Source organism: Trachinotus anak, unplaced genomic scaffold, assembly GCF_046630095.1.
Source record: "Trachinotus anak isolate AG129_WGS33_773 ecotype Australia unplaced genomic scaffold, CSIRO_AGI_Tana_v1 ptg000025l, whole genome shotgun sequence".
Taxonomy (NCBI): domain Eukaryota; kingdom Metazoa; phylum Chordata; class Actinopteri; order Carangiformes; family Carangidae; genus Trachinotus; species Trachinotus anak.
This window is the reverse complement of record NW_027273876.1, coordinates 16,809,367-16,834,347: the sequence shown is the minus strand read 5'-3', so window position 1 is coordinate 16,834,347 and position 24,981 is coordinate 16,809,367. Positions and strand designations below refer to the sequence as shown.

Below are 24,981 nucleotides of genomic sequence, written 5' to 3'. Positions count from 1 at the left end.
TCGTGCAGCAGGAGGGAACGACGACATTTGTTCGTTTGCATATGTCATTCTCTTGTTGCCCTACAATGCAGAAGGAGAGAGTTGAGAGTTCACCAGCTGTGTGTACTGCAGCAGTTGGTTCTGAATTCAATCCAAGCCTTAACATAATTATTTACTGTGTTACATGCAGTTTAGTAGCCAATCTTTAGTCGCAGTGGCAAGAAAAATCAAGTAAACCCTTTTCTTCCATTTATTAATAAATTTGTTCCAAAATATGGTCAGGTCTTCATCCAACTTACAATTATGAACGAACACAACCTACTTTCACTAATAACACACAAGTCATTGTATAGTTCTTACTCATATTGAAAACATCATTCAAACATTCACAGTGTTGGCTGTAATGGCATTAACAAAAGCTAACTATAGTCAGGAGTGAACAAACCAGTGACACAAGACTGAAGGTGTGGGTTAAAGCGACTTTGACTTATAAAAAAAAAACACTCAAACATTTTGAGTTTGCTGTTCACTGGAAGCATCTGGTGATATGAACCAGGCCTCACAACAAAGATCTGAGAAGACTGCGGTCCAGGATCAGTCCACAGTCAGACACACTGTCTATAAATGGAGATGATTTAATTCTGTGGCTGCTTGTCCTAAAAGTGGGTGACCAGCTGAGAAGACAACAAAAGCACAACACAGGATGATCAGTAACGTAACAAAGAAGCTCAGGCTTAAATCAATGGAGCTGGTTACAACACCTCTGTTCACAAGTCTACCATATACAAATCATGGAGCATGGTTACAAAAAAAAAAAAACACCCTTGAAGTTTGCCAAAGAGCAGCGTGACAATCCACGACACGTTTTATGTAACTAAAGTTGAATTGTTTGGGAAGATCATGCAGCAATGTATACGGTGTGAAAAGGGCACTGCATACCAACCCGAGTCAGTGGCTCTACTACAGAATGACTTCAAACAAAGAAAATGAACCTTCTGGAGTTGTCCAGACAGAGCTCCCGTAGAGATGCTGTGGAATGACCTGAAGAGAACCACTCACACCGGACATCCGAAGAATATATGCGAGCTGAAGCAGTTCTATAAGGAAGCGTGATCCAACATTCCTCCTGAATGTTGTTCAAGTCTGATCAAGGTGCTGGTTTGAGGTTATTGCTACCAAAGGATGTTCGACCAGTTACTTAATCCAAGGGGGTCACTGACTTTTCCCCATCAGCACTGTGAATGTTTAGGAGGTGTGTTCAATAAAAGGCAAACAATTTGAATTCTTTGTGTGATATTGGCTCAGGGTCACTGTTTTGTCTACATTTGTGACTTAGATCACAAGATCGGATCACATTTTATGACCAATCAATGCAGAAAACCAGGTTATCAAAAGGGTTCACACACTTTATGTTGCCGCTGTATTCTCTGTATTCTGTATTACACACTCACCTTGTACAGGAAACAAAAGCAGAAAGGTGAAACACATCAAAACCAGTCCAAACCTCACAGAGAAAGGCATCCTGGGTCTGAGACTGACAGTGAGTCTTCGCAGATTAGAGAACGTTGGAGTGAATGACTCTGAGCACCTGTCACAGAGGAAGAACAGTGAAGCTCTGACTTCTCAGATGATAAACCTGTCGTATAAATGAACTAATACGAGGAAACACCCCTCATTGCTCATCCTAGACAGACCGACACCAAATGCTGTTGTTACTGGTTTATCAATGTTCCTCCCAAAAGACAAAAAAAGCTTTGGGTATTCACCTTGAAATCACACAAAACCAATGAATCACAGATTTTTTTAATTTAATTTTAAAGAATTACTTTTGAACGGCACACTTAGTCAGCATTACAAAATGAGGCACACGTACACACAGACACACACACACACACACACACACACCACGTCATGCAGATTGCATCGGTCAACAACTGAAAAAACAATTCAACAGAATTAGGAGTTCACAGTGTCACATTTCAGAAACAAGTGGGAAAATTTAGAGAGTGATGCTCTGACAATCTAATAATAACTGCCATTCTTGGATTTATTTTAAAACAGACTTATATTGCTAACCGGTATTTTTTCTGAATGTGACTCACATGTAGCTGCCTTTGTAATGATTTACTGTAAACTGGGTTGCTGGAGAATCACAAACTCTGCTATGACATCATACAGTGTGCTAAACATAGCTGTTTTAATACAATCCCAAGTATAGGAGCCACCAGGCTGTCATGTCAGGACAGTTGAAGTATGGTGCTAATGTTATTTCGTCCCACCCCTTCTAGATCCCTTATTTCCATATAGGCAGATTAACTGTGTGACCTACAGTGTAACTGAGGGGGAGGGTTACAGTACGGTTTGTTTTAAAACTCAGTATTAATATATACTTAAAATATGACTAGTAGCACAACTTAAAGTCTGACATTTATTAAAATGGCGCCGGACAGCACTAAAAATGAACATCTTGGCCCCAGCAGGTGGATTTCAGAGAACACTGGCTGACATATTAAACTGTAGGATTATTTTAAGACTATTTTAAGGTCATTAGTCAATTAACTGGTTCAGTGATGAGAGCACTGACATAAGAATCAATCGTGCTCACCCAGCACATCGTTCGCTCCACACTACCACGACTTCAGCATGTGATGGGAGGTGATAATAAAACAGTGTTTCAATTTGCATTTTCAATTTGCATATAAAAAAAACCTGAGTGCAAATGCAAAAAATACTAAAAGTCAAAATATTCCTAATAAGTTTTCACGCTCAGCTGAGCTGCATCAATAAAAGCAAACTGTGCCAAAGTGTAAATGAAACGGATTTAGCAACTTGATCATGGTATTCATGAAGCTTCAGCTCCGCTGATGAGGAGAAAATACTGTCAGACAAAAACATCGGATGTGCGTGGAATGATGAGGAGACTGTAACCTTCCTCAAATACATGAAACCAACAGCCATATTTCCATTATGTTATCACATTTTCCTCATCAATTCCATTTTGTTTTAAATTCGACCGGTGCTCTTTTAATAACATCATCTGGTTGCAGCCTCTTCTACAGTGGTTTAATGGCACAGAATGGAAAGTTAGCACCACCAACTGTTCATCTCCTAATAGTCACACATCCACACACATGAATGGAAATGTGCATTCATTTGTATTTTCTTTTGCAGATTTTTAGGAAATTTGCAGAACCTATTGGCTTATTATCTTTGGGGTTTACTGCTTGACTTTTGGAGCAATACGTTGTTTTAAATGTAATAGCGATTTCATGGTGGTGTGCTCAGAGCGCAAGATGTAGTTTTAGGTCTAACTCAACTGGTGTAAGCTATGATGTTAAAGCAGGACTTAAGCACTTCTAATAAAATATATTTTTATCCTTCATCTATTCATACTTGTCATATACCTACAAGTAGAGCTAGTGCAACAGATCAGCTGATATTAGCTTACTGGTAACAGTGTATGAATTGGTAACAGTGTATAAGTCAGCCCATAAATAACAAGAAATATCAGTGCAGAAAAGCCAAACTAGATTTTAGATTTTAGGTTTTGGTTACACTAAGAAACAATCTTAGGAATCTGATTATGTTATGTTTAAAAAATACTATCAGATAAAGATGAACCATCTTTACCAGGTATTTTAAACTCACAAAAATTGTTATCAGCACTTCATGTTCATCAGTTCTAGCTGAAGCATGTCAAACAGATCCAGCATTTAAGTTATTTCTATCACTATAACTCAGTTTCTCCATCACCACCAATAACTTATTATTTAAATTACTAGCTCTCGTTTAATACAGTGCATGCTCTACTGTTAGCATGAAACACTGGTTTAGTCTACTGAGGGACACAGTCATGATGTTGATGTCGAGGCTCTCATCACTCAGTGAGTGGCGGTTAACCATAAAAACTTGTGTTTCTTTCACATGGTCATACTAACACTGATAAAAAAGACACAGTAGAGGAGCAGGTCCAGAGGGTGGGGGGTTGGGGGTTGGGCTAGGGTTTCCATAATCACTAGCGGGAGGAGTTAGAACTGGAACGTGACCGATGACGGCGGCGGCCAGGGGATCGAGACCTGCGTCGTACTGGAGAGCGTCGCCGTGGAGACCGAGACCTGGAAGAGAAAAAAAAAAAAAAAAACATCAAGAGGAAAAAAGGTAAATCTCACTCATTTGAAATGTAACAGCGACAAACAGTAAATACAGGGAATCTCTCAGCTGTGGTAAAATCAGCTTGATTTGTTTTCTAAATCAAGCACTGCTGCACCCTCTCCAGCAGCAGCACTCATCACATGCTGCCTACCTTCTCCTCATTCGAGGTGGGCTGCGTCGCCACATTGGGGGTGGAGGAGGCATCCTGCGGGGAGGGGACAGCCTGCGAGGGGGAGGGCGCACTGTAGGAGTCAGCACAGCTGTGACTGTGATCTCCTGACCGTCGATCTGACCTGAAAAAAGAAAATCCAGTAGAATCTATGCATTCATTTCATGAATGAATATAAACGCCACTCTGCTGTCAGCCTCACTTTTTTACACATGGCTCAAGACCACAACTCTTATACAATCTGTTCGTGCACCTCTACGTCCTCTCACCTCCGTCCATGTGTTTCAGGGCCTTCTCTGCCTCCTCGGGCGTCTCAAACTCCACGTAGGCGTAACCTTTGGACAGGTGAGGGTGGATGCGGTTCATGGGCATGTCAATCATCTTGATCTTGCCGTAGGTGGAGAAAATCTCCTGGATGTGTTCCTTTGAAGGCACAAAAGAGAACACTTGGACATTTGCCCAATCTACATAGACACACATTTATATTTTTAAAGTAGTCAGCACAGATCTTTCGCCAATGTTTTTTTAAACAATATGTAGCATGCTTTTAAATTCTTAGTTTGTCGCAATTTACACCATATGAGGAAAACTTCAGATGGATTTCAGACATAAAGCCAGAAATGGACAGGAAAATATTCCCACCTAAAAACTGTTTTTAACTGTGCTGAATTTTCCAAATAGAATCTTTTGTATTCTGGTGGCAGTGGAAACTCATCTGTTGAGAATGACTGGAAGGATTGTAAGTACTCCTTCATCTTCATATCCTATTCATATCTTATTAATATAATGTAATGATATAATTTAAAATCCTCCATTAATATGAATGTAACCAGATGAAGGTAATGACATTATTCATTAACAGTTAATGTGTGTGAACACTTGCATCTGATTTCTTTTACAATTTTAAATACATTCATACAAGCACAGGAAAATATCACACAACAAGCATGAAGTATTTTTTTCTTTTCTTACACTGTGCCATTAACTGTTTCCTGTTGGACACCTTCCACACAATTACTTAACTGTTACACTACTGCAAACAGAGGTCAAAGTAGAAGTTACTGCAGGGATTGTAAACATTGTATTAAAACTATTACCTGAATCAGGTAATTTAATTTACTAAGAAGCTAGCAATACCCAGGGTATGCTGAGCAAGACTATGGGCTGGAAAGACAAAAAAGAACAGGCTTTGAGGGTCTAGAAGACTGTACTCTGACACAACATCACAATTTCCTTGTTTTTTTTTTATTAAACCAACCAGCTGCGAGTGGAGGTCACTGTAAATTTAAGACTTTTAAAAACCACATTAATACATACAAAAGAATTTGATACCTATTTCACAATCATTCTGGTCAAATTATTAAAGTATGATAGAAAATCAGTAGGAATAATATGGCCTAGAACTACCACTTTTTTTCAGAAAGTTATATAACAATAATTCCTAATGATATCATTTAGTAAGTTGATGCAATTAGACACACATAAGAGGCAGAAAATGGATGGTTAACCAATTATAAATGAGTAATTTAGTTTTTGCTAAAACTGACACTTGCCATTATGTTGCTGTAACTTGCACTAATGACACTGTTTGCTATGGGTCTGATGATGCTGAGTGAAAGGATTAAACAGCCTCCTGCAGGCACAATCCACTGTTTCAATCTCACTCCTGACCAAATCAAATCTGAGATTATGAATCTAATTCTCTTAGACTTCTTTCAAGACTTGCAGAAACTATTTGCTGCTTTTTAGTACACATTTAAGTACACAAATTCTGCACTATCAACAATCTTCTAACAAAACTGTAAACAATTCTATGCGGTGCCTGAGAAGCTTGCATATTACTTCTCATTATGTTACACATACTTTATTTACTCTGCTCTACCTGAGTTTTTTTCTTGATCCTAAAATAATGTGAAAAAAGAAATATGAAATTTATTCAGGGCTTGTTGCCAAAATTTAAGTTACATGTGTTGCCTTTGGCCCTGATGCACACTGCCAGTGTCAATCACACAAACATTCCAAAAAAAGCATCCGGTCCCCAGACTAATTCCAGTCTGTTGAGCAGTGTAAACATAGAGATGTCCCACTCGGTCAGGAGTGTGGTTAAGCATTCACCTTGATGACGTTTCTTGTCAGCCGGCCCAGGTAGACCTTGGTGGGTTTGGGTGTGGGGCTCCTACGTCGTCGGTCCCTGTCATCCTTCTTTGCTGATTTTGACCTACAGTGATATTTATATTGCAGTTATTATCAGTGATGGCAGAAGCACTGAGATCTTACCACAGCGTAATAACATCATGCATTCATTCAAGTTTTCACACAAGTTTTACTTGAGTAAATTAAGAAAAATATTAGCATTAAAATTTACTTAGAGTACCAAAAGAAAAAGTATTCATTATGAAGAACGGCCCATTTCAGAATAGCGTTATTAAATTGACAGAATGTAGTTATTGATGCATTTATCTGTGTAACACTTTAATGTTGCAGCTGGTAAAGTTGGAACTAATTTTAACTACTTCATGTTTATTTAATGCTGGATAGTTTAAGGTGTAATACAGTATAATTTCTTTGTTGACTGTATTTTGTGTATGTATTATAATGTATTAATTATTTTATTTTGAATCTACAAAGTAACTAGACAATAAAGCTTTCAAATAAATACTGTGGAGTAAAAAGTATAATATTTTCATGTAGCAGAGTATAAAGTATAAAGTAGCATAAAAAGGAAATACCCAAAAATTGTACATAAGTGCAGTACTTGAATAAATGTACTTTGTTACTTAAATTTTTCACCAACATCACCAATAATGCCTGTCTGTAGTGTGAGACATTCAGACCATCTTGATTTGAAAATAAAAGAAATAAAGTTTCACTACTTGCTTAATACGTTACAATATTTCATAATGACCCAAACCATACTTTGAGCGTGAGCGTCGTCTGTTGTTGTGGCGCTGCCGGCTGGGGCTCGGTGAGGAGGATGAAGAGGAAGAAGAAGAGGAGCGGGAGCTGGATGAGCCCGAGTGGCTGGAGGCAGAGGAGCTGGAGCCACTGGAGGAGCCAGAGCTGGAGCCTGAGCTGCTGCTGGAGCTGGAGCTGGACCTAAACAACAGCAAGTTTTAGGACCGGAAGAAGTGGCTGAGCCAACATGTAGTGTGATCTTAAGTGTTAATATCCAACTATCTACTTGAAATACTGAGGATAAACACCACTGGGTCAAAGTCAACACAGACAAATTATTGACAGAGAATAAGTGAGAACCAGATTAGACCACTTTTGTTTAGCGTTTCCTTCTCACTTGAAAATTAAATGCAAAACAAACTAACATAGCAAAAACAAAACCTGGCAGCTGCATCCAGTGTTATTTTGTAAAATTAGCCCCTGACCTGCTGCTCCCACTGGACGCACTGCGCCGTGTACGGTTCTTCTCTCGACCCCGGTCTTTGTCAGCCCCTTCTTTTGTAGCTCCTGACTTCTCCTTAACTCGCTGCTTACTCTTGTCATCTTCCTTCCTCTTTGTTGGGGAAGGCGCCCTGTTGGAGGAGAAGTAAACAAACAACAGTCAAGGTTTACAGCACTGAGTGTCACCTGGCAGATATTAAATCAGACACTTTCACAAGATGCAAGAACTGATGTATCAGTAGGGTGACCATTTCCATAACACCAAAAAGGAGGACATTATGCGGCATATCAATTACTATGGTGTACAAAGGACTCTGGTATACTCTCATTTATAGTACAATTGTGAGTGGTTTAAAGATGATGTTTGTGTAGCTGAATAGGCTACACAAACATACAGCGGCCGGACAGGGCATTGAAAATCCGGACTGTCCGGCCTGGTCACGCCTGGTCACCCTATGTATCAGACATCAAATGAATGAGGTGTTTGCAAACTGCCAAGCTGACTTTTAGCTAGTGGCTAACCTCACAAGTTGGTTTCTCAGATTGGAATTCACAGATATCCATGTGCAGTAGTAATAATGCACACATGCCTGCACTTTTGAATCATTGAGCAATAAATAAGATGCAAGATTGTGTATATTTGGTAAAAACCATTATGCACTGTTAATTACGCTTATCCAACATTAGCGATACCATCGGCTAGTGCGCTAATATTGGTTTATAATGTTGTGCTGGTATTTAGGTGCGCGTTTTTAAAACCAACACATTGCACTTCTACGACTCTAGCGTTAGAAAGCGTTGCTATGTATTGGTCATGGATAAATATAAGAAGAAAACACTGATTGAAACGGTAACGTTTAACTTACATCTTTTCGCCTACTCGCACAGTCGCAGAGGGATGTCGTAAAGCTGTAACTTCATGTAAACCAATCACAACGTTGTACGCACACAGGCGGTGACGTGCGTAAGAATGTGAAAACGTATTCCCTCAAAATGGGCTGCCAGGACATTCGCTCCTATTTTCGCTAGATATGCAGCCCTCGTTATCGCTTCTTGGAAGTTTATTGATTATATCTGAAACCAAAAAACATTTTCATTGGATTAGGAATGCTGCAGAAATATGGTGTATATATATATATAAAAAAAGAAATAAATACTTAAGGGGTTCAGAAAAGAAGGTGACCTCGATTAATTCAACTTTACTGATTTAAATAACACATTTAAAGTAAAATGAATGATGGGATGTCTTAAAGGCATAAATTATATTTGGTACTTTATTAGGAACAACATTTTTTCTACTGACTTGTAATTATGACTTGGAATATTTCCAAATTGCCTACAAAAATATCTAAATTTAATCAACAGGCCCTCCTAGCTCAGAAAATATGTTACAAACACAACCCCACCCCCTATTATTATTTCTTTTTGAAATAATAATAATAATTGTATAGGTATAGTTTGGCAGAGAGCATGGCTGTTACTGTATGTATTACAAATGACATTATAGAAATACATGTCAAAATTTTACACAAGATATATCCAACAAATCTATATATCTCCAAATATTTAGGTATTGAAAACAAATGTAATTTTTGCAATAATGAACCAGAATCCTTGACACATTTATTTAACCAATGTATACATTCAGTTAATAAAAGATGACATATTGTGTCAATGTAACCATATTAATATTGTGTCTAAAAATATCATTACATATTATGAAGTAATAATAATAATAGTTTTACAGTAGTGTAGTTCATTATACCATGCGTTTGATTGTCGGGAACTTGCCTGTCAGGTTATACTGAGGACACAAAACACATTTTAAATGAAGTCGGTAACCCAGGAAGTTTACCTGCCTTTCATACGAGAAGGAGAACATTAGCTTGCTTGCAAAAGACACTTCCTTCATGCCACGTTATAGAGTTATCTATTAAGCTAAAGCTAGAACAACTTTAGTTCCTGTAAGAGATTGGGTGCTGTAGGACACAGGGAAGGTCATGCTCGTTTGTTTCTTCTGGGACAGCTGGGCTTAAGATGAACTCCACACAGGATACTGAGCCAGAAGGAACCAGCAAAGCACCAGGCAATGCCAGGACCCTTGCTTTGACCGTGTGCTCTGCAGCCATTGGAGGGACCTTCCAGTATGGCTACAATATCTCAATCATCAACGCTCCTACCAGCTACATTCAGGCCTTCATCAATGATACCTACATGCAGCGCTGGGGCACAAGCTTGGACATCTCACAGGTGACCATATTGTGGACACTTATTGTGTCAGCCTTCTCACTGGGAGGTTTGGTAGGTGCGCTTTTGGCAGGGCCTTTGGCAGTCCACTTTGGGAGGAAGAACTCGCTGCTTCTGAACAATTCTTTTCTGTTTGTTGGTGCCGTGCTTGTGCTAACGTGCAGGGTGGCAAAATCATTTGAGATGATCATCCTTGCTCGATTTCTGGTGGGGATGAACTCAGGTGTAAGTATGAACATCCAGCCTATGTATTTTGGGGAGAGCGCCCCCAAACACCTCCGAGGTGCTGTGGCTTTTTCCTCAGCTGTTTTTACTGCATTTGGGATTTTCTTGGGTCAGGTTGTGGGACTCACTGAGCTGCTGGGCACAGAGCCTCTTTGGCCCTACTTACTAGCAAGTAACGCTTTACCAGGCTTGATCCAGCTGCTTACCCTACCTTGGTTCCCTGAAAGCCCCAGGTACCTACTCATTGACCGGGGAGATAGGGAAGCATGTGTCCGGGCACTTGGGAGACTCCGTGGTGGGGAGGCTCCTGTCTTGGAGATGGAGGAGATGCTTCAGGAGCAGCAGCAGCAACAATCAACAGCCTTAAATTCTGGAAACGCAGCTTCTGCCAAGACACCCTGGTCCCTGTTTAAGGATCGTGACTTGCGATCCCAGCTCAGAACAGTCATGGCTGCCAGTACTGCTATGATGCTCTGCGGCAATGACTCCATCTACTTCTATGCTTCTTACATCTTTCTGGAAGCAGGGATCCCTCCAGAGAAAGTTCAGTATGTCACCATTGGCACCGGGGCATCTGAGCTAACTGCTTCTATACTGAGTAATCTCCTGATTGAACGTGTGGGCCGCAGGTACCTTCTTGTTGGAGGGTACAGTCTTATGTCTTGCTGGTCTGTAGTCTTCACTGTAGCCCTTAACCTCCAGAGCCATGGGGTGGCAGGGATGCCCTACCTTAGCATGGCATGTGTTTTCGCATACATCCTTAGCTTTGGCTTGGGCCCTGCAGGAGTGACGGGGATCCTACCAGCTGAGATCTTTGACCAGGCAGCTCGCCCAGCGGCGTACATGGTTGCTGGCTCATTTATGTGGATCAGCCTGTTCTTGGTGGGAATGTTGTTCCCCTTCATTGTCAACAGCTTGGGGGACTTCTGCTTCTTGCCTTTCTTGGCTGTGTGTTTGGTGTCTGCTATGTTTTTGGGGCTCACCTTACCAGAGACTAAAGGCAAGACCCTTGCTGAGATTACTGCCGAGTTTGATAGAAAAAATGAAGTGAAGCAAAAGAGGCCAGGGAGGCAGGTGGATGAGCCCATTACGGATCACTACCAGCTCGATACAGCCTGCTCCTTCACTAACTTAGCGCAAGATCTTGGCCAAAACCATAAGAGTAGGGACTGAAATTTGACATACTCCAGTAAAAATGGAAACAAACCAAGCTGTGCCTTTGTGGTCACTTAATGCACTTTCAGGGTTGGGTAGATTACTCCAGAGATATAATCAGAGGCTTCCTGTTTATGAAAGACGACCTCTGCGTAATGACTGATAATTCAATTTAATTAAGGTTTCATGAGCTTTAAGACTCTGTATCCATTGACCAGAGTGAAAGTATTAGATTGTCCTGCTGAAGCAGAAGTGCTGTAGCTAACTACTCAAGAAAGAGTGTTAACTGGTGTTTTAAAACACAAGATGCTCTCTTATTGTTGTCTCTGTTACAGTAATTACAGACAGTATGGTTACACAGAAGGATCCTAACATCTCACTGATATGCTCAAAAACATGATGATCTTTTCTGTTAAATGTCTCTCTCATAGCATAACATCATAACAAAGAATCACGTACAAATGTCCACTCAATCTCCAGAGAAAGTAGGATACTAGTATACTTAGTAACGAATTTTCAAAATATCTGTTTCTTTCAGCACATCCTGCTTCATCAGCTAAAAAGCAATGTGATTAACATTATCAGCTGAAGAGAATCATTCCCGGATCTTCAGATCTTCCTATATAAGTTTTGCTCAACAAGTTTAGTCTGAACTGTTGGCAACAGATGAAGAGGTTATAAACCTGCTGTAGTCTTTAGTGCAATTCAACACGTCTGCACTGGATAGATAATGGTGCTTGTTTATTGTGAAATCTGGCTATATTCACTGTTGTATTGACATGTCTGTCCAGTTCAGTGATCCATGCTTGTGTACATTTTCCCATGCAAAGATCCAAGTGGAAATATTGACTCCAAACTCTGGCAGGTTTAGTGTCATGTTCTACTTGGTTAATTTCACAGGATATCAAGCATCTGTAATTTGTTCTGTTTATGTATCAACTGTATGTGTAATTTAACTGTAATAATTCGACGACCCTGTCACATTTATCTGCATGATGTCCATCAGGACACATATTTATTAACTGAAGTGCAAAAAAAAAAAACAGTACCAAAAAACCTCTGGTGCTACTAACAGTATATACAGTAACACTTTAACGGCATTTGGAACATTTTTCTGTGCACTGAATTTATGAATGCAGAGCTGCAAATTGTCCAGTAGGTGTCGCACTGTCACTGTTCTTTGCTTGGACTCCTTGGTGTACTCAATTATAAAGCTGTATGAAATCAAAATGAGTCACAGATGTAACACCCAAGTGAAGATGACACATTCAACAGCTGTCAGCTCACAACCTTTCCAAGCCTTCTGTTGACCATCTGTTATAGCTTCTGCATGATTTCTTAGAAAAGCAGACATTTATTATTTTACATTTAAGATACTTTTAGCTGAAGATAATAACACAAAAATGTAAATATTTTTTCCAGTCATCCAAATCATCCTTTCATTTCTGGAAACTTATCATTTCACGCTGTGTTTTAGAGTGAAAACCTCTGTTGTAGCATGTTGAAAGTGCTGTGCACTGACATTGCATTGCTATTATTGTACGACACTGTCTATCCAAAGCATGTCACGATAGTATGGATTTGTTAAAATCACACTGTGTGATGCTCAGGCTGTATATTGTTATTGACTGATTGAAAGAAAATGCTGCCTTTATTTATTCAATTATATTTATTCAATGCAAATTACTGTTGTATGCACAATAATAAAATATAAAAGTGCTGCTCTACACTATTGTCTTCATGATTTGGGTAGTTTGACTGATTCTGCCTGTCTGATTCAACTGCTCTCCTAATTACATTATTCACATTACTTTGGGTCCCTTGGCTCCCCAGTACTTTAATCCAACTGCTCCTTCCTACTAAAACTGTTAGCGTAATAGTGTTTATTTATGGAAATAAATAAACACTATGTGTACAAGCATAGCTGTAAAAACATTAGAAGTCAAAGCTGGAACAGTTTTGTTTGTTTGTTTGGAAACATGATATATCTGCTGATATCTGCTGGTATCCATTGGCCTTTATTTATGGAAATAAATAAACACTCTGAGAACATCTCACTTTAAAGTGGGGAAGGGTTCAAGTGTGCTGTTTCACTGGACTCTGTTACATCATTTCAGCATTAATGAGCAATGCCTCCTGGCTGTTAAAATTGTAAATAGATGACAGAAGAATAGGATTCATATTTAATTGTGTGCCCGGATGAGGACCATAACCCAGAAGTGGGTTTATGTTTGGAAACATGATATATCTGCTGATATCTGCTGATATTCTTTGGCCTTTAATGGACAAGCAGAAATTGCATTCTCGTTAAAAGAGTGGAGGGATTTAGAGAAAGAGCAATCAAAAAGGATTGTCTACAAGCAAAACCAGTTTATGTTACACTTCAGAGAAACAGTAAATCTAGTCCTGAGCGATGGACTAGACAATGACAGGGGCATTCATCGACCAAGTTCAATTCTGAACGCACATGGGTCTGTTTTGGGCGCTGGCTCATGATCTCAGGGATTTTGTACGTTTATCAGCACTTAGGGCTATAGTGAAAGCTTAGTACACAGTGACTCATCAGACCAACATGGGAAAAGACTGAGTGTCATTTACTATTGTGCGTATTCTCCAATCACAATTTCAATTTTCAGTTTTCAGAGGTCCCTTCAGCCTGGAGTGAAAGAAATAATTTGATATTTTGAGAAATGTGCTTATGACAGAGTTACATGACAGGTTTGATACCACTCTCACAGCAGTCCGTTAAATATGAGGCTACAGCCAGGAGACCATTAGATTAACAGAGGGAAAGGGAAAATAACACTTGAACCACAGTAAAATGCCTAAAAGGTACCACAGTCCACTGGGATCTGACCCTCCTGATTACCACTCCACCACTGTCTAAGCCAATAGTTAGTCTAGAGAGAAACAGCTCCTTTGAATGTCACTTCCCGTTAGTGAACTTTCGCGAAAACTGATTCAGAATTCAGTCCCTAAGAAATGTAGTCTTCAAGATGACATTTGAGCTTAAAGATTCTGTAAAGCAAAAAAAACATGAGTACACCAGAACCTCCGCGGCTACACTGATGGTGGGGATGAAAGAGTGAGCTGCAGCTCTGAAAGTTTTAAAAACACACAATCACAGACTGAGACATCTCATACGGAGGACTCCGACTCTTTGACAGACTTTCACCAGTTTGCAGGGCGGCTAGCAGCTCACTCTTCCTCCACTGCTTCTGTGTGTGTGTGTAGCGGGTAAAGAAGTGTAGCGGGTTTGAACAGCGGGTCATGAGAGGATGAGGGAAGCATCCTTCTGGTCATGAAAAGAAGGGAAACGTCATGAGTGAATAACTGATTATCTATTCATACATTATTCTCTAATTACTAATAACACCACACCGTTGGTATTGCAGCCTGTAGGAAAGACACATTTTGGGAGGGAAGGCTTAGCTAACACCTGAGCCTCAAAATGTCCGCCTGGATTTTTTTTTGCTTATTTTGACTATAAAAAGGTCAGAAAATGTCCTGTGAGTAAGTGCTTTTGTCCATTTTTCCAGAATACTTGGAACTTTCAATATCTGGCAGTTATTTTCAATTTACTGCATGTTATAACACTGTAATAACAGTTTAAATGAAGGAAAAACACAAAAACGGAATTTGATTTTAGAGTTATAGTAAAGAAAAAACACTGAAACTGTACATGAATAACAGGTTTTCCATCTTAAATTTGAAGTTTCAAAAGTATAAAACTATTTACAATAACATTTGTGAACTTACAATAAACTTGTAGTGCATAACAGGCCATAAAAATAAAACTATATACAGGTGTTTTCTCCCCACACAGGGCAATTGCTCCTCTCTGGCTGCAGACTCAAAGATCTTGATGGTGCTGCCAGTAGCAGTTCCTCTCTGGCTGCAGACACAGGCCCACATCACATTCCTGACATTGCCAGGCAGTGCTCTTTTTACAGAGCTTGCAGCGCCGTCGCCCCATGCTGGCTCTGTCAGATTTTGCGTGGCCGCTGCTTGTGGGGACAGGCAGATGTTGGTTACCTCGGGTCTTCTGTGCGCCACTTTTCACGTCAACTCCAAGGAGGTGCGCAGTAAGCTCCTCCTGGAATCGCTGACGTGTCATAAGCTTCTTTTGCAGGCTGGCACAGCGAGTCTTGTGGATCACGAACGAGTTGGTCACGGCAATGTCAAGCAGATGTTGGAAGACAGTGGTGGGCCATCTCCTTGTTTTCCAGTGGACAGAGTTTGTGCCAATCATCTGGTCTGACGTGTCTACTCCCCCCATGTACTTGTTGTACTCCGTTACTGACGTGGGTCTGGGGACAGAGATCTTCTGTTGTGGCCCATCACCTGTCTTTGGCCAGTGCTCCACTGTGTCCCCACTGTAGACTGGGTGGATGGTGGAGCACAGGGAGACTTCTCTCACATCCATCCACTTCACAAACAGAATCAGAATCAGAATCAGAATCAGAATCAGTTTTATTGCCAAGTATGTTTTCGCATACAAGGAATTTTTTCTGGTGATTGGTGCAATTGATCAGCAACAGTGGGGCTCTCTAGCCTTGTTGATGAGGCTAATAGCAGATGGGAAGAAGCTATTTTTGTGGCGAGAGGTTTTGGTCCTGAAGGACCGCAGCCTCCTGCCAGAGGGGAGTGTCTCAAAGAGTTTGTGTCCAGGGTGGGAGGAGTCAGCTACAATCTTCCCTGCATGCCTCAGAGTCCTTGAGGTGTACAGGTCCTGGAGGGATGGAAGATTGCAGCCAGTCACCTTCTCAGCAGAGTGGATGATACGCTGCAGTCTGTTATTGTCCCTCTCCGTGGCAGCAGCGTACCAGATGGTGATGGAGGAGGTGAGGATGGACTCAATGATGGAGGTGTAGAAGTTCACCATCATAGTCCTTGGCAGGTTGAACTTCTTCAATTGCCTCAGGAAATACATCCTCTGCTGAGCTTTTTTGATGAGGGAGCTGATGTTTAGCTCCCATTTGAGATCCTGTGTGATGGTGGTTCCCAAGAAGCGAAAATGCTCCACGGTAGCCACGGGGGAGTCACACAGGGAGATGGGGGTGGGTGGGGCTGGGCTCTTCCTGAAGTCCACTATCATTTCCACTGTCTTCAGAGCGTTTAGCTCTAGGTTGTTCTGCCTGCACCAGGTCACCAGACGCTCAGTCTCCCACCTGTAGGCAGACTCATCGCCATCAGAGATGAGTCCAATGAGAGTGGTGTCGTCTGCAAACTTCAGGAGCTTGACAGACTGATGGCTGGAGGTGCAGGTGTTGGTGTACAGGGAGAAGAGCAGAGGAGAAAGAACGCAGCCTTGCGGGGATCCAGTGCTGATGGTCTGGGAGTCAGACACGTGCTTTCCTAGCTTCAACAGAAGATCTCTGTCCCTGATCCACCGGATGCTGCCTCATGGTGATTTCTTTGTGAGTGCATTTTCTTGGGTGGTGGGGACACCAACTCTTCCCTGTCTGTATAAGAAGAAGATTACTTTGTCATTTCATAGTACTTGTAGACACTGAATTTATTCTCTGCATTTGACCCATACTATATATGATACACATCACTAGGAGCAGTGAGCAGCCATTGCACATTACCTGTAGGTCCCACAAGCTCCGAATCCCTGCTGCCTCAGGTGTCGGAAGAGGAGGGGACTGGTGTAAAAATTGTCCATGTATATTGTATATCCAGACCCCAGATAGTCTTTGTTGGCCAGTCCTGCTACAACATCAAATGAGAGCCCCTTCCCTGATGCCCACTTGGACTTGCCCGTGTAGAGCATGAAGTCAATGGTGTAGCCGTTCATGTCAGCAAGCACAAAAAACTTCAGCCCCCACTTTGTTGGCTTGGCCTTCATGTACTGCTTGATGCTGAGCCTGGCCTTGGTCCCAACCATCCTCTCATCGACTGCAAGGTGCTGTCTTGGGTGGTAGATGGCCTTGCATTTCACACAAATCATCTCCATGAGAGGTCTGACATGGTGGAGGTGGTCATAATCCTCTGTGCCGTTTTTCTTGTCATTTTCCTCATTCCTCCTCTGGGTCACTCAAATGAAGATTAGACAAGATGGCCATGAACCGGTCTCGGGACATGACAGTGGTGGGGAATGACACATGGAAAATTGTGTGCTGACGCCAAAAGTCACTAATCTTCGGCAGTTTCAAAACTGCCATGTACAGCAACATGCCAATGAATTTCTTCATTTCATCTGGAGTTATTTCAGTCCAGATGAACTTTTTCCCTTTCTCCAGGTTTTTGGCTGCATTCTTGTTGGTGTTTTTGCAAAGGAGTTTGAAAACTGCAGCATCAAAAAAGTGGGAAAAGATTTCACCTGGTGGTGGGTTTCCCATATCGAGAGGGGGTTGGACACCTGGGGTGCGTTTGGGGCTGAACCTCGGTGGTTGAGGGACTCCATCATCAGGCTCTGCCTCAGTCTTCCACCTTTGATGATGTGGTGAGCGGCTACGGTCTCTAACACCATCACCGGAGCCTCCAGCATCCCCACGGCTTCTCCCTCTACGGCCCTGAATGTGACCTCTGATAGATAGATAGATAGATAGATAGATAGATAGAACTTTATTCATCCCCGAAGAGAAATTCAATTATCTAATAGCTCATCAAAACATAAAAATGTGGATATAACAACACACACAATAATTTGTTACACAAACAAGACTTGGTAACGTAACGTTGCACTATTCTAAAAAAGCCACCAAACAAACAACGCATGCGCCATATTTCGTAGTGCATGAAGCGCACATTTATCCATAAAAAGTACAAATACACACATAGTACAAACTTACAGACTTGGTACACTGTTCTAAAAAAGTCACCACGCAATACAAGCGTCGATTTACACATACAATAACGTAAAGAAAGCAAAAACTAGATAGAGAAAAGTTAGAGAGAGCTTCATTCATTCAGAAATTCAACTTGGAAATTCAACTCGTCTAACGTTACCTTTCTTCGCCACAAGTTGCTCCTTCGGTTGCTCCTTCGTCCTCAAACCCATCTGTGACCGTCCACGGAGGTTTTATTACACAGGAGGGCCCCCTTGCTGACATTTTTAATCAAAAATTCGCTGTATTTCTCCACTCTGCTGCCTCTGTATTCGCAGGTAACGAAAGGTCACTTTCTCGGTCTTCCGGTAGAGGCGGGACTGAAATTACCGTAATGACACCTATATGCCTATAAAGCGCGTGACAGAGTTACGGTAATCCAAAGTGCGCCTGCGCAAATGTGTCGTCGACGACACTCGTTTTTAAAGGGTTTGCAGGGCGGCGAGCTGCTCACTCTCCCTCCACCGCTTCTCTTCTGTGTGTGTGTGTGTGTGTGTGTGTGTGTGTGTGTGTGTGTGTACTTGTACTTGCTACATAGTAAGGACCAAAAAAAGTATTTTACTAACAGAGTGAGGACATCTTGGGAAAGTGAGGACATTTTGGCCGGTCCTCACTTTTTGAGACACCTTAAAATCACATTTTGAGGGTTAAGACTTGGTTTAGGGTTAGGCACTCAGTTGTGATGGTTAAGGTTATGGTAAGGGGCTAGGGAATGCATTATGTCAATGAGTGTCCTCACAAAGATAGAAGTACAAGTGTGTGTGTGTGTGTGTGTGTGTGTGTGTGTGTGTGTGTGTGTGTGTGCTCTAAGTGCAGAGGTGACATCGCTCCCTGCAGTTGTGTGTCCTGAGTTCAAACAGAAAGACAAACTCGACTGGCGGTGGAAAAGAAGTGTATCAGCTTTTAACAGCGGGTTTACCCGCTATTTCATGAGAGGATGAGGCGGAAGCATCCTTCTGGTCATGAAAAGAAGGGAAACGTCATGAGTGAATAACTGATTATCTATTCATACATTATTCTTTAATTACTAATAACACCACACCGTTGGTATTGCAGCCTGTAGGAAAGAAGCATTTTGGGAGGGAAGGCTTAGCTAACCAGCAATAACACTGAGCAGGAGAACCACTGATGCTGGTACACTCCAGATTTTTATACCGCTACAGCTTTAGGGGCGGGATATGCTAAGTGGGGGACCAAGTGCGTCACCAGTCCCCCCTTTAGGCCCCGCCCGAAAAAACGGCCAACGCAAAAAGGATGAAACACAGTTTAACATATAACTGCACAATTCAGTACCACACAAGTTTCACATGATTCACACGTTTTCAGGAATAGTTCTCCAACATATATATTGATTTTATAAACAAATCTGTGAATTTGCTTTACAGGATCTTTAAAGTAGTTTTGTCATCTAATCAAGGATGGCAGACAATGCCGTATTATGTTTCACGGTCAACTTGAATTGAGGTTCTTCGTTTGTCGTGCAAGACATGATGTATTCATCTTTTATTTTAATGTATTCTCGACATACCTATTCAAAGAGGTGCATCTGTTCACTTTTTTCAGTCCTGAACATTTCTGGTACCAAGTGGTGCTTCAGAGTCTGTGGTCGTTTCTGGGTGAAAGTGGGTTTGGAGAAGTGGTTGCTAAAAGAAAGTGACAATGTTTAATCCTCCTGCTTGAAGTAGAGTGCTGTTTCCTTTGGCAACCAGAAGTGGAGTGCAGAAACCCTGGGGGAGGCAAGAGCCTTACCTTTAATTGTAATTCATATTTTCTTTGAAAACATGGGGGGATGTTGCCAGTCACCAGGGAGAGCAAAAGACATGGAAACTGAGCTACAGCCAAAAATAAAAACAATATCAGATACTGTTGTCTTTGTGTCTTTGGAGTGTTGTTGAGGAGGCGCCTACACAAGTGTGCCATGGACAAGAATAGTTTGAATTTTAATGCTGTCTAAGAGCTGTAGTCTGTCTGTGCCCCTTCACAACAAAACAGGCTGATGATGTTATTATGAAGCAGACAGCGGGTCACAGTGGACCTGCCACAGAGCCTGATCATCATCGCCACTCTCCTCGGCACAGGCCGACCTCTACCTCTGATATGAGCAGATAGCATGGAGAAATTGAGTCATTATGACTGTTTGACCTTTTGTCTTGAGGAAGGAGAAATGGAGGGAGACATGCACTTTGGTGTCATATTTATTAAACAGGGCTCAGAACACGCAGCACAGTAGTATTAAACCATCAGCCTTGGACAAACTCTACGTGGTTTGATCAGTGTTGTCCATCTCATATATAAAGGATGATCTATGTAACATTTTCCATGTGCATGTTATTATTTCAGTTGTTACCATATTACCCTAGGTTTGAGTGCTGAGATTTAATGCCTTATGATGGTCTAGGAAAAACAAAGCCATGCATATTTTTTATCTATTTTTACAATGGACAAATCTCAAGATTAAAAGGGAAAATTCCCCCTGATAAAAAAAACAATTTCACTTTGGGAAATATGTGTAATATGTCTAACGAGAAGATTGATATCAATCTAAAATCTATGGGTTAAAGCTGCACTAATCAATACTTTTATAATATCAATGGATTGAATGATTAAGTGGAATGTGAATGGGGTCACTCGCAGCAACAAACCCACAGCGAAATATCACCTGACTCTGTAGTTTTCCTCAGCTCTATGGAGTGTTTTAGTATCTTTCAGCTAATTGTTTTGGTTTCTTAGCCTGCAGCTATAATTTTTTGGTTTTCTCTCACCACATTATTTGAATTTCCAGCTGCAGCAGTTTTCAGTCAAACTGACACAAAAAACAAACAACTGTACAACCTGCCCAGCAACATACGGCAGACAAAGACTGGCAAACAGCTGGTACATGATCAACGAAACAAAATGTACAGTAAGAATGTACAGATAACAGGCAGAGCACACACACTGATACAAAAGAATCAGAAAGTGCAGATTTAGAACTATGTGGGATAAATACTTGAAATATATGTCAATGGTAAGAAAGTATGTGCAGATGTGATCGTGTACTGAGTGTACGTATGTCTGGATTTGGCCATGGGAATGTATGAGTATGGGTGGATAAAAGATCTGATGAAAGAGGGAAAGAAAAGGCGAAAAAGGTCAGATGAAATGAAAGACAAGGGAAGAGAAAGAGGGTTCAGGCAACAGTAAGAAGCATAAATGAGATATTGTTAGTGCCTGTGCTGTGTACCTTCATAATTATGTTCACTGTTACCCCTACTATTAACAATAATAATAGTGATAATAAAAAAAACAGCATACCTATATCAATAAAAACAAGTAACAACTAGAAACTGTAGGATTGCTGCTTCTGCCCAAGCTGATGCTAAACTGTGTTGCTGCCTTGAATTGTAAAGGTATGAAGAAGCAGTTGAATTAGGATGAAGAAAAAAAAGGGAAAGAATGCAAACTGTAGTGGAAGCTGTGAAAAAGTTTAGATGAACCATATTGTGGAAGTCAGTTCAAATACTCAGAGTTTGTACAGACAAACACATGGCAGTGCTACAGGCTCATCAGTATCTCCCATTGTTAGTATAAAACCACTATGTGGAAGAGGCAGAAAGCAGGAGCTCTTTCTGAAGAACAGCACTAAACCACTGGTTCAGGTATGGGGACGAAACATTGGTCATAATTAACGCGCAGGCGGCGCATGCTTTACATCAACCCATACACGCTGAAGATGACTGGAGCCTCCACCCTGGAGTACACAGGAAACCCACCCAAACACTTTGATCAACATATTAACAAGCATTGCCTCAGGTCTACTGTACAGATGATTCAGCTGCAGATGATTGTTTACACTTTTTATATCTTCTCGGCTTGGCTACTGCAATTCCTGTTTCAGCAAGTCATCTCTTGCTGAAGCTGCTGTCTAAATGCTTTTAAGTAGCTTTTAGACCTCCATGTTGGATATCCCAATCTTCAGAAAATAGAACAGTTATAATTAAATGTGTGTGTTTCTTCTGCACATTGTTAAAAGATTTATAGGAGTCTGGGAATCACAGGAAATAAATACATAAATTAAAAAGCAACTGATCAGATAAGTGACAGTGAGAGTTCAGCTCAGTTTTACTTGTTCAGCAAAGAATCACAACATACATCTCAATACACTTTCCAGGGTAAGGTCAAGACCTTACAATATTATGCAATATTATAAAGATAGGGGAGAGAGGAGAAATGAAGGGGGGAAGGGAGGTGGAGGTGAGGGTGGGGGATGTAAGGGGAGAGAGGGGGAGAGAAGCGAGACGGAGGCTCCACACCTGCTCTATCTGCAGCTGCAGAGTTGCAGCTTTATGGGATGAGAGCTAGTAAAAAGATGGAGAGGAGGAGGCCTGCCATAAAAGCCACGACCTGGAGCACGTCCTTCCATAAACGGCGGGAGGGATCTTTCTTTGCAAGCCGAGCCAAGAGCTCTTTGACGTGGGTTTGCAAAACCTGGACGATGACTGCGTCAACGGCTGGGTCCTGTAATAAAATCACTGACTCCAGCAGGCACCTACCGCAGAACTTCCTCTGTAGCTCGTTCAGTACAGCTGCGCAGACCTTTTTGAGGTATTTCATATCTGGAGTGACACCTTCTGCGTCAGTGAGACCCACCATTGTCTGGTTTACCAGCCGTTTGGTGTGGGTGACCCACTCCTCCTGGCTCCGGCCCTGGAGAGCGTGACACTTGGTCAACACTTTGACCGTCAGTAGGGTGACGAATAACCAGAGCTGGTCCTCACGCTCTGCCTCACAACCTGCGGAAGCTGGAGGTTTAGCAGACGCAGCACTTGTTTGTGGTCTCTGGTCGACCTCAGTGTTCTCTCCGTGTTCTGGGACGACTCCCTCTGGTGAATCCTCAGCAGATGCAATACTTATTTCTGGTTGGTCCATGGCTGCAGACTGGTTGCCTCTCTCAAAGATGTTGTAGGCCACCAGTTTCTATCTCCAGTGTAGTCTGTGTGAGACCTGATCCCGATTCTGAAAATGTGTCATATAACGTGTCATAGTGTAGATTCTGGATTCTGGAATATCAAGACACACACACACACACACACACACACACACACACACACTGGCATGGCTGTTTACCAGCCATGCTGCAGGCATGTATTTGCTTTAATTGAAGATTAAGAGTACATGGTGAAAGAAAGAAAGTGAGGGAAAGAGACAGTGACTGACACACATGAGGAAACAGAGAGGAGAAAGGGAGCAAAAGAAGCAAAAGGAGAGAAGGGAAGAGGCTCCCTTTGTTCCTGTGTTGCACTTGAAGTGATGGTGTAATGTCACTTTCTGTCCTCGCTTTCTGAAGAGACTGAGTAAAGGGACCAATGTGTTTTATTCTGCCTCTTCCAAAGTGGCAGTTGAATATTGATGCAGATGAGCTTTGGATTTGATAGAACATGAGTTGCTGAATGTAAGTTATATTACAATCCAACACAACTGTATGCTTAAGTTGAAAAAGGAAATGAATGTTTGTTGATTAAGGTCTTCTCCATATAAAGTATTCAACAGTTTTTTTTTACTTTGATGATGTTTATAATTAATACAACTAATTCATTTACAAGAACATTCTACTGATTACCTGAAGAGCTGGCTGCTGAGTCAGAGCCATAACCTACTTTAGCTGTGTCTCTTCCAAGAATGTGTTCAGGAGCTCTTGTCCAGTAACTCCAGCTGTACCCGATAAATCATAAAGTCTGATAATTGACAATTTATCTGATCAACAGAAGATTCGACAGAGTTGAGACCCCCAGAACATTTGTGGAATTACCTTACAAACTAAGGTCAGAAATGAGAAGAACAACCGGGAAGTGCAACGAAAGACAAAGCAGCAGAATGTGACATATTATTATCTTTTATATTATCTTTTATTATCGTTATTATCTTACATATTTTGGAAATATAGTAATTTTGGCTTGAGGTTATTGTTGGATGGGATATGATTCCACAGTTTTTAGCATTTTAGATAAACAAAATTATCACAATAAAAGTTCTTCTTTTGACTGTGACAGAAATTTGAGCAACACGGCTTAAAATGATGTCAACAGGTGTTACATTTTAAAATTTAGCGAGTTTGCGTTTAACATATTAAATCCAAAATGTCAAATTTATTTGAATGTATGTCTTCCAACTGAAATCAGTATATCAGTGTATCAGAAAATGTTCCCAGATTAATAGAGAGAAATGTGGCCATATTCACCATGATGGCTGTCAGGATTTGTAATAAGATGACATGAAAACCAAAATCAAATCAAATCTGAATTGTATGTGAATAATAACATTTGTTAAGGTGTTGTGTAAAACAATGGAATGGTGTTTGAAGCATTTTAATGAATCTTTATCTTTATAGAAGCAAATATCAGTTGAATAAAATGCCTATTTTTCTTCAATCACAATACACTTACTGTTACCTGAAGCAGGACGCTCTAACACTCTCTCTAACACTAACTATCTTCATATGCTCTGCTCTTTCACCTGTCACCGAAACCTGGTCAATACAGAGAGCGAGAGTCAGCATTAGCACAGTCACGAACACTGTGTCAGCCACTGCCAGTTACGAGCAGACGTACAACAAACAACATAAACAAATAACTACATTTACTGTTCTGATACGTCTTCTAGTCACCAATCTTGGTGGACAGTAAACTCCTCAAAAACTCTTGAGTCTGGGTCTGACTGAGGCTCAAACATGTGGCTGAGTCTCTCAGATGTTTTGTCTGCTAATCGTATTGATACCCTCTGCTGTTTCATCTGTCACCCTAGGGCAAGCATCGGTGGTGGGCGGGGCATAAAGCCTGATCCAGATTT

General features: G+C 41.2%; 3 protein-coding genes across 4 annotated transcripts; 1 reads left to right on the top strand and 2 right to left on the bottom strand.

Annotated features, from left to right (window-relative positions):
* Positions 1 to 1,766: 1,766 nt before the first annotated feature.
* On the bottom strand, positions 1,767 to 8,694 carry LOC139608833 (RNA-binding protein with serine-rich domain 1-like). The gene is made up of 7 exons (XM_071462931.1): positions 8,563 to 8,694; positions 7,681 to 7,827; positions 7,217 to 7,396; positions 6,416 to 6,518; positions 4,570 to 4,723; positions 4,283 to 4,424; positions 1,767 to 4,094 (listed from the first exon to the last, which is right to left on the bottom strand). Coding segments are annotated over exons 1-7 (828 nt in total). The 5' UTR covers positions 8,565 to 8,694; the 3' UTR covers positions 1,767 to 3,994.
* An 846-nt stretch (positions 8,695 to 9,540) lies between these two features.
* On the top strand, positions 9,541 to 12,418 carry LOC139608900 (solute carrier family 2, facilitated glucose transporter member 11). Its single transcript, XM_071463030.1, has one exon. It carries the CDS (start codon positions 9,734 to 9,736, stop codon positions 11,339 to 11,341), a length of 1,608 nt encoding a protein of 535 aa, XP_071319131.1. The 5' UTR covers positions 9,541 to 9,733; the 3' UTR covers positions 11,342 to 12,418.
* Positions 12,419 to 16,689: 4,271 nt separating this feature from the next.
* On the bottom strand, positions 16,690 to 18,454 carry LOC139608616 (piggyBac transposable element-derived protein 4-like). 2 transcript variants are annotated; one of them, XM_071462557.1, is made up of 3 exons: positions 18,273 to 18,454; positions 16,915 to 17,854; positions 16,690 to 16,788 (listed from the first exon to the last, which is right to left on the bottom strand). In XM_071462557.1, exons 2-3 carry the CDS (start codon positions 17,280 to 17,282, stop codon positions 16,728 to 16,730), a joined length of 429 nt encoding a protein of 142 aa, XP_071318658.1. In that variant the 5' UTR covers positions 17,283 to 17,854; positions 18,273 to 18,454; the 3' UTR covers positions 16,690 to 16,727. The 2 variants fall into 2 exon arrangements, with proteins under 2 accessions (XP_071318658.1, XP_071318657.1); XM_071462556.1 differs by having other exon boundaries at positions 18,278 to 18,454.
* Between the last annotated feature and the right edge of the window lie 6,527 nt (positions 18,455 to 24,981).

Excerpts from the sequence above, each read along its gene's own strand:
- LOC139608616 (XM_071462557.1), bottom strand. The coding sequence starts at position 17,282 with ATGGAGATGATTTGTGTGAAATGCAAGGCCATCTACCACCCAAGACAG. Across the intron at positions 16,789-16,914 it reads GGAGCTTGTGGGACCTACAG|ACAGGGAAGAGTTGGTGTCC; the intron begins GTAATGTGCAAT and ends CTTCTTATACAG.
- LOC139608900 (XM_071463030.1), top strand. The coding sequence starts at position 9,734 with ATGAACTCCACACAGGATACTGAGCCAGAAGGAACCAGCAAAGCACCA.
- LOC139608833 (XM_071462931.1), bottom strand. Across the intron at positions 4,724-6,415 it reads TGACAAGAAACGTCATCAAG|GAACACATCCAGGAGATTTT; the intron begins GTGAATGCTTAA and ends GTGCCTTCAAAG. Across the intron at positions 4,425-4,569 it reads CCTGAAACACATGGACGGAG|GTCAGATCGACGGTCAGGAG; the intron begins GTGAGAGGACGT and ends TTCTTTTTTCAG.